Source organism: Argopecten irradians, chromosome 15, assembly GCF_041381155.1.
Source record: "Argopecten irradians isolate NY chromosome 15, Ai_NY, whole genome shotgun sequence".
NCBI lineage: Eukaryota > Metazoa > Mollusca > Bivalvia > Pectinida > Pectinidae > Argopecten > Argopecten irradians.
Window position 1 is genome coordinate 7,668,963 of NC_091148.1, and position 9,407 is coordinate 7,678,369.

Here is a 9,407-nt window from a genome sequence, read left to right on the forward strand (position 1 = left end):
GAATAACGACCACATCTGAATAACGACTACCACTGAATAACGACCACGTCTAAATAACACCCTAAATAGCATATTTTATCACAATTTGACCTTTATAAAGACTGCATCCAGATAAAGATAACATTCTTTCCAAATTGCGTGGTCTAAAGTGTAAGCCTGCAAGAAAATAGCGAGGCATAATCCTTTCTTAAATCAATTATGAAAAATTAGACAAAAAGTATTGACAGAACTGTGAACGATTTTAATTGAATTCCTAATTATAACAATATTGCTATATGACCAAGCAGGTACAATGAGTACGCCGTTACCATACCCGTGCCGGTTTCCAGTAAAATATTGGTATCCTTTTTATAGCAGCAGGTTACTTTCAGCCAAGATCATCCATCTGACAAGGTGAATACACTACCGCAAGAAATTAGTTGAGTAATTCTCCATACACAAGGTGCTTTACACCAACTGAGCTGATTTGGGTTTGGCTTACAAAAAGTAGCAACCACCAAAATTGAATGGCGACATGCAAGTTATTCTTCGCATTGAAAACACTGACCAAAGTGGACATTTGTGGATAGGTCACCGTGATACTGGTCAGCTACTTTAGGCCAGAATTATTACCTAAAATTCTCCACCGCCGACATAGCATAAACGATAGTCATCGTTTGTAGAAATATCGGTGTTTAATCGTCTATATATATCTTATTAACACCCAAAAATGATAGAAAATAATTCATTCTTTGGTGCATGCTCAATCATAGCTGCAATATTGTAGCTCAAAAGACTATTTGACAGAAAATAGTGTCGTCTTTAGAGCTACAATTGGCGCCCATTACTGCTAATGGAGCAAAGAAATGATTATGCAAACCATTATAAAACGTTTGTTTGCATTTTATCGTACTTGTTTGATATCGCTTACCTACTAGGCAATAAAACTGAACCACATAAAATATAAAATTTTCATCGAGGCATTATTTTTTTTTACATAATATATATGAAGGTCTTTCTGAAGGGAATTTCTACGACAAGTCCACAAATTGTGAATTTGACGTCTTGTGAGCGGTACGGTAGATATTAAGAATGGTAGTTGTGTTTGTTTTGGACAAAATGATATGTAAATGTATGTTTACGTATAAAACGATTGGAAACCTACAAAAAAGTATAGAAAACTATGCCCGAGTGATTTTCGGAGGCAGTTCTCCACTACGACACATAGGGACCAATTCGTACCCGGCCGAAAGTATAGTAGGCCGGGTACGTATATTCGTTCTAGCTCAATCAATGCTTCATTCCATATAGGACAGAGTTCCAGGGAACGCAATTATTGATTTTCAATATTTTTATCTTGAAGTAAAATTAGAATCTCAAACTTTTCAATGGTGGTAATGATGTAAAGTAAATTTTGTAACTGAAGAAAAATACGAATTCGTCTGCTCATATTTTTGATAGATAAGAATACCATAAATGTCAAACGGTGGAGCATCTTTACTTAACTAACGCTACATTTAATGCACTCTCTTTCTAATCTCTATCAGAGCTATTTTTCTTGTTTCCTTTTAATATACAGTATATCTGGTGTAACAGGCCATGTGTAACATCTGACATTTATTTCACAGTGGATGGCGAAGGATTGCAATTGAACACATCGTAACTATAAAACAATACAAAAACAGCTAGAAAAAGTTAAAGAAAATGCAGTGTAACGTTTCACAAGTTTTTGTTCATGAAGTCCACCATCCTTCCTATGGCCAGCTCACATGACTCCTTATGGAAACCTTGGGACGTCGCGTTGGTGAAAGCATGTCCAGCTTGGTAAGAATGGAACTCGTATTTCACTTTTCCGAGATCTAACTTTTCCTTAAGTTTGGCTTGTGACTTTGGACAGGAGAATCCTTCAACTGCATCGTTAGCGCCAAAATGGCACTGGAGGGGAATTGTGATTTTTGATACGTCGGCCAGTTCATCACTTGGGATTCCATAAAATGGTGCACTGGCCTGTATTTCTTTTAGCAAAGCGGCTGCTGCTAAAGACAAAGCTCCCCCCATACAAAATCCTGTGACACCAACCTGGAGCAAACGTAAAGAGTCATTGAAATAATTTTACAAAGAACACTTTCTAGTATGGTAACATTATTTGGAATATAACTAAAAGAGGTTTTTTTCATATTCAAACTTGTGCAAACGGTGCTAAATGTCAGATGTTGACGAAGAATAAAAAAAACGAATCTCGTTACGTTCTGAATCTAAGGGAGTAACATACTAAAATGTTAATATGATAAATGAAAAACCTTATCTGTGATTTCTATAAAGTCAATGGTCATAGCGACAGAAGTTCTATAAGAACTAGCACACTTGGATTTATCCATTGCATACACCATAAACTGTCTTTAACAAGTTATTCTGTATTTGAATATTACATATCTAGAGTTATCTACCACTGCTCGTAGATACTGATTGTTACGTAATGTTTTGATATGTGAAACGTCATATTTTTTATGAGAAAACGACGAGGGGGATAATTATGATTGTTTTCCAATATACAATATGTAGATTAAAATTTGTTTTCTGTTTATCTAGAGTGACTTTAAAGGGGTTTACCATTATGGATAATCTTGATTTTTTCACTATTCTAGATGTGAACAAAAGTATTACATTTGTACATAGAAAGTATAACTTTTGAGATAACTTAATTCTTGGTTGCTTAACACATGCTTGCAAACTGATGAACAAAATGCATTCCACGTACCTTTTCACAACCAATTGCCTTGAGTTTGCGCGCTGCTCCCTTAATGTCGTGAACAGCTCCGGCCCAATCAAGATCGCCCATATAATGTCCGGCGGTCTCGTTGTCAATGGCAACTTTCCCTCGGTAAAGATCGGGAACAATCGTGACAAAGTTCCCTTTCTCTGCGATCATCGCCGCCTCGCTTTGGATTTGATCGTTCAGTCCCCACCATTCTTGTAGAACAATCAGTCCCTTTTTGGTTTTTGAAACATCCCCTGATATCACATAAGGGCAAGGCCCTAATTTGTTGTCTGAAAAAAAGGTTTCTCTTGGTTTCGACGCCATTTTTACTAAAAAGAAAAAAAAATATAAGGTCAAAAATTTCTATTAGATTTAGAACAAAATTTATAAAAAAAAATACGCAGTAGTCAAAATAAATAGCATAATAATTGGTGGACTAACATATACAAAGAAAAAAACAACCACTTATTTTAGCACTAAAAGACAAAACCCCGATGATGGTAGTTAATCGATACAAAAAACACATAAAATTCTAGTTTTGTGACCATTCTACCGGTTATCGACAAACGTCAACATGGTAAAGCTTATGTCAAGTAACATTGTATGATTTTACTTCTGTCGCGCATACGTACCATGCAAACATTGGTATTATAATTATATGCAAATAATTAATTTTTATGTGTTTTCATACTAAATCCGACTTCCTGATTGGCAGATTCTTTTTCTTCACACTACTTTGTTCCCATAGAACATACCATTAGATTTTTCAATGTGTTTGTATAGGTAATATATATATATATGGGTCTATACACGTTTATGATTTTAGACCGTTTAAACAAGTGATTTTTTGTATGACTATATATCACTTCTTAGCTGTACTTGAACATAACTTGATATAAAGTGTCCATGCATCCGTCCTAACCATAGATATTACTGTTGACTCGTAAATGTATTAATTGGAAATTTTGGCAAAATATGCAAAAATAACAATAATATATATTATTAAGTATTAAACTATCTTCCTATGGCATCTATGGTCTATATAGAAGCCAGAGCTTTGCAGAGCGCGCATTATGAGATGATTGTTTGCAAAGCTCTGGCATCAATATAGACCATAGATGCCATAGGAAGATAGTTTAATGCTTATATTTACATTATCAACTCATTTTGGGGTCTCTGCATTAACATTGTTTAAGTTAGACCACGAAAACCGTTTATCAAAGGCGATATAATCCACAAGATGGAACAGCCATTTGGACGATGATCAGTTGACGTCACTAAGTCAACATTAGTGCGTCATAATGGTCACTTTTGGTTGTCAGTTATACCCACATATACTTCACTTGGCCTTGGTTAGTTTATATAGTAGAAGTAACAAGTAAATGTAGATATTATGAAATAACCATGCCATTATGTTTAATAGTGTTTATAGCATGTACTGGAAACGATTGTTTCACCGAATTCGACTATTACGAAAGCATACACATAGAAACTCTTTTTATATTATCATGCAAATTGCGGCTACATACTATGGATTATATATGGCATATATAATGGGGCGTCCCAATTGATACCAATGTACACGTTCAATATTATAATGTCATTTGAACATAGTGGGGAAAAATATTTTTAAGAATAAATGTTTAAAGTTAACTACTGCTAATTTCACTGTTACGATTTGTAACTTAAACATTTGAAATTTAAACATTGACACCTGACTTGATGGTTTAGCTCCCCAAAAGCATATGTCGGCCTATAAGAGAGACAAAATTTAGGGATCATATATTCCTGGTTTTGAATAAAGCGCCTAGAGGGTATCAATTTATATCCAGTTTATTTAGATAACTCATGCTTTACTAATCGGTGCTTCAGCGATCTCTTGAATTTTAGTTAGAACAAATAATCATTGGCGTGGAGCCCATTGCAACAATGCATGGAGCGACAGTGCTTGGAGCGACAAAAATACCCTGCCGTTATCACGCGACTGTGCGATAAAACAATCATGTCAATCTGTCGTATTAGCAAGAAAATAAAATTTGTCGCACCGAGTCCAACAGTGTATTTTGTATTGTTTTTTGCAGTGTCACTCCGCGCATTATCGCACTGTTGCATCGCGTATTGTCTTGTGCCGATGTGTAATTAAATTCCAAGCTGAAATGCTAGAAAATTATCTTATATTATATGAATATAAATTAATTCTACAATGCCAATTACAATGCACCATACATTACATCAAATGTGCATTACAACTCGAACGCACGGAGCGAATTTGTGAGGAGCGACAATGCGACCAGCCACCATATATGGGGTTTTTTTTTTTATTTCATAAGAAAATTCAATACAAGAGTTTAATGCAGTATGATGCACTTTCTTATATTTCCTCTTTTGGAATAAAACAACATACACGTGTTTATTATACAGTGTAGCATGAACGAGGGGTGTTCATTTTCCGAAAAGGCGAAACAACAAAATGACATTAGCCAGTCACGGTATCCTATTGATATTAAACACTAATGATTGATGAATTTCTTAAAGTTCTTGGCCCGGTAATGGAATACACGAATATTTGAAAGCTAAATTTCTTGTTGGCAATATCGCTTTTTTCCAAATACACATTATATTATGAACTCTACCATTACTTTCGGAATACCAATTATTCGTTCATTACCAAACAGAGACAACCACGCACATGCGTCGACTATTCAATCGCTTTTAATTTGTCAAAAAGAAAAGTTGTAAACGTACATGTAGAATATTTTTCTTTCTCTTGATAACGGTAAGTTTAGCGTAATTAATGTTTAGAATATCATGCTATCTATTAATTCAACTTAAATTCAATCTTTGGTTGTGTTTGATGCAAAAATCAAAATGTTACTAAAGCTCTGAAGAAACGTTCACCATGATGGAATACGCCGGTTATGCTTTTTGCTTGTCAGATCGCCCGGTCGTCGCCCGTTCACGTGACCGGCGTACGCCGGTAGCCGCTTTTCAGACCGAATCGAGCAGGGGTACTGTGTTTATATAGTTAGTATTTGCATGGGCTGTATAGTTATGTACGACCGATATTTGTGCATGTATATATCTCATGTCACAGATTGTTAACGTTGGTCTCATGCATTTAGCATACATATACATTTCCTTGAAACAAATACATTATACTAGGTATGCGAAAATGATACTTCGTGTTATTTCATATTTCTGTTCACCTTTCACACAAATATCAACTTACCCTGAACAGGTACAAACACAGTTAAAGCTGACCGGACGATGCAGTTGTGTCGTCTGCTATCTACCAAGTGATACGGCGTACGTGTGGTCCTGATATATATCCACACGTGAGCACGCTCTCAAAACGGGCCTATCGGATCACAGCTGGCAAGGATTCAGGGGGGTATTTTTCCAAACATCCTGGAATGAAATAAAACTAACCTTTTCTCAGAATCGCCATTCTAGAAAGTTCTTGTCGAAGAAAGTAATCAATATCATTGCACTTACTACTGATAACATAGCTAGCTGTTTCTTTAATTATTGATGATCAGAATACAGTAAAACCTGCCTTAACGACCACCTCTTTATAATGACCATCTGTTTTATAAGACCACTTTCTCAGGGCACCAATTTTCACAAAGAATTTGACCAGTTTTTAAAGGCCGCTTTGTTCTTTAAGATATTGTATTGTCCTTAGAAGGGTGTTTTAAGACATGTATGCGTGTGTATGAGAAATGAATTTCTGATAATTTTAAGAAGTTTTACTAAAACTTATATAGTATATGTTATTTTTATGAATCATTGAAAAAATGCACTTCGTTAACCTTCGATTTCACCGTCATCGTGCTCAACGTTTAGCAATCTGATTAAAATACAGATCCTGATTATCACTACGTTAGATAAGAGGATCTGAGAAAATCCCATTAGGGGTCATGTCCAGGTGACCTTTGGAAGTGGCCAATCAAATTGCTACTTGCAAAATTTTGACAGTGAATTTCTGGGGACGAAATAGTTTGAAATAGTTGTCAGACTTATTTTGGTTTACATAGTCATCTTATACTGGGACGAAATATCGTTTTCAATTGATGTGACAAGTGTAGAAAATGTATCTGATATGAAGACCACGTGGTATAAAGGTCATCGCGTTCAAATGCCTAATTTTCGCGCCGATTAAATTTTTCGACTTTTAGCCATACGTTTCTATTGTAGCTACATTTGTGATTTATCGCGGCGATATATTTATTACGATTACTCCTTTACCTATGAAATACGCAAACTTTTACAGTATAATCGTTGCATAAATGGTGATATATATGAACACAGAGCGGTTCGAATTTGTAATGAAAAGATTCAACCTGACATAACTTTTTAGTACATGTACAACAACTGTGTATGACTCATATTTTGTTTGAACCACGGGCTTTTAACTCCATAGATATGGCACCTCTATATGTGTAATACTGATCGATCCCCGGCAGTTTTACGACACCGTCCCATAATATTACACATATTATATAGAGATATCCATAGTCCGGTAAACCTGTCAATATTATTGTTACTTTGCCTAATAATTATATATTGACATTTAAAAACCAAATAATTGTAAGAAAGGCAGTTTTAGTGGAGCAAGATACACACAGTATATTTATTTAATTGAAAGCCTGTGGTTTGAACATGGACTCATAACGCATCCGTTTGGTGCTAATAGCCTATCTAAAATTAGACAAGGAAGTTCTGTCCGGGTATTCCAGACAAATGTTTATTCAATACGAGTGAGTATACAAATCAATACGACGGCCTTCAGAATGCTGCAGGGCTTTCTAAACACAAAACCGGTATCATTGATTGTGTCCGTCGACGTAGATATGCTATCACTGTGATAAAGACATGCTCATTCTTGAGAGCTACGTCATGTTAAGACCCGGAAGACGACTAATCTACACTTGGTAATATTACTATTGCCCTTTTACACTGGTGGTTGTAACTCCAAGTAGTATCATATCGGAAAAGGGTACTTTAATTTGTAAAGTACAAGTGGAAAAGACGTCGTGACTGATAATTACATATCTATACATATCCCCCCCGTCCCCCATGTTTTATTACTCCTCCGTAGTTTTCTATAAATAGTTTAAATAAACTGCTTTTTACGTACATACATGTACGCAGCACCTACTATAAACCAAATTCCTTTGTGTGCGATTTATTTTCGCGAATTTCGCGACCCAAGTAAATTCGCGAAAGTTTATCTCTGCATATGAACTAAAATATTTTACATCATTGATTCTGATAGGAATTTCCAGAGAGATTTTAAATCCGCGACTGTTAACTTTTGCGAACTTGTTTTGAAATGGAAACGCGATAATTAGCAGCCGCGAAAGATAGTTGGCTTACAGTATTTGCTATATAACTTGTTTCCAATCCATTTTTGCGTTATTTGTGAATAAAATATGTTTTAAAGGCCCATTACCTTTCCAAAACGGCTTTTAATTTTTAAAATGGGAATGTAAAACGAGATCGATAATTTTGTAGAGTCGCAAAAGTTATTAATTCATCTTTAATACTACACTCATCCTCATCTTATTTAAATTTTTAACTTAAATAAATAAAATGTTAATTTTCATAACGCGGGTCGTCTTATGTTTCCCGCCGTCGTCCTAAATACCGCACAGTAGTTGAATATTACTGCGTCAGACTATGGTGGCTGATTACGGCCATCTCGTGTTGTTGTGTTGTCGCCTTGTCGTGTTGTCGCCTTGTCGAGTTGTCGCGGTCTCAAACTGCGACAACCCGAGATTTAACAGTTAAATTGTCGACTTGTCGCGTTTTCGAACCGCGACAAGTCGACAACACGACAAGACGACAAGTCGACAACACGACAAGTCGACATTTCAAACACGCTAATTAGCGCGTACAGAATCTCGTGTTGTCGCGGTAAAATGTCGACTTGTCGTGTTGTCGAGTTGTCGACTTGTCGTGTTGTCGCCTTGTCGTGTTGTCGACTTGTCGTGTTGTCGAGTTGTCGACTTGTCGCCTTCCTGTTACACATGCGCAAACAATGGATAACACTCGCCATATTGGATTGCTAATGAAAATAATTGTGTGCATGTGTTTGTAGCTAGATGAAGATATTTGATAGCAATTTCTTCATCGAGAGTTGTCAAAGTATTTTTCTTTGAACTATGAATTTCAATAATTTGTTTATTATATGATAATCGTGTAATAATAGTCTGGTCGTGCCGTCTGATTAGTACGCAGTAATCGTCATCTGTTAATTTTAAGGTCACTTCAACCGCTAAGGCCTAATAGTTTGAAGGCCCGTTAATCCGAAAAATAGAAAATATTGCAATTTATATAGTTGTTTTACTTCAAGTAAATTGATAGTTTTACATGTTTTCAATAAATTGTGATAAATACATTTTTCGGCAATTCTTTAAAGTTATTTAACTGCAAACTTTTATGGACGGCAAGTTGTGATTTCTTCAATGAGCATTGCATTATTAAAAATACAACAAAATTATAAATAAAAAAAATCATAAAAAGAAAGAAAATATCTTACATTTTATAAGATGTCACATAAATATACATTTTATGAATTATCTTTCAAACATATGCCTAATGTAAAGCTTTTGTCCCCTGTAATTTGATTGCATTAGGGATAACATGGCTGCTTGAATGGATGATA

General features: G+C 35.4%; 1 protein-coding gene across 1 annotated transcript; it reads right to left on the reverse strand.

Annotated features, from left to right (window-relative positions):
* Positions 1 to 220: 220 nt before the first annotated feature.
* LOC138309733 (protein usf-like) lies at positions 221 to 6,125 on the reverse strand. Its single transcript, XM_069250952.1, has 3 exons — positions 5,967 to 6,125; positions 2,738 to 3,066; positions 221 to 2,058 (listed from the first exon to the last, which is right to left on the reverse strand). The coding sequence occupies exons 2-3, from the start codon at positions 3,059 to 3,061 to the stop codon at positions 1,699 to 1,701; spliced, it is 684 nt and encodes a 227-aa protein (XP_069107053.1). The 5' UTR covers positions 3,062 to 3,066; positions 5,967 to 6,125; the 3' UTR covers positions 221 to 1,698.
* Positions 6,126 to 9,407: the final 3,282 nt, after the last annotated feature.

What these genes read in the sequence shown, in the direction of transcription:
- LOC138309733 (XM_069250952.1), bottom strand. Translation starts at nt 3,061, where the DNA reads ATGGCGTCGAAACCAAGAGAAACCTTTTTTTCAGACAACAAATTAGGG. An exon ending in AGGCAATTGGTTGTGAAAAG is followed by an intron (nt 2,059 to 2,737) that starts GTACGTGGAATG and finishes CGTTTGCTCCAG; the next exon opens with GTTGGTGTCACAGGATTTTG.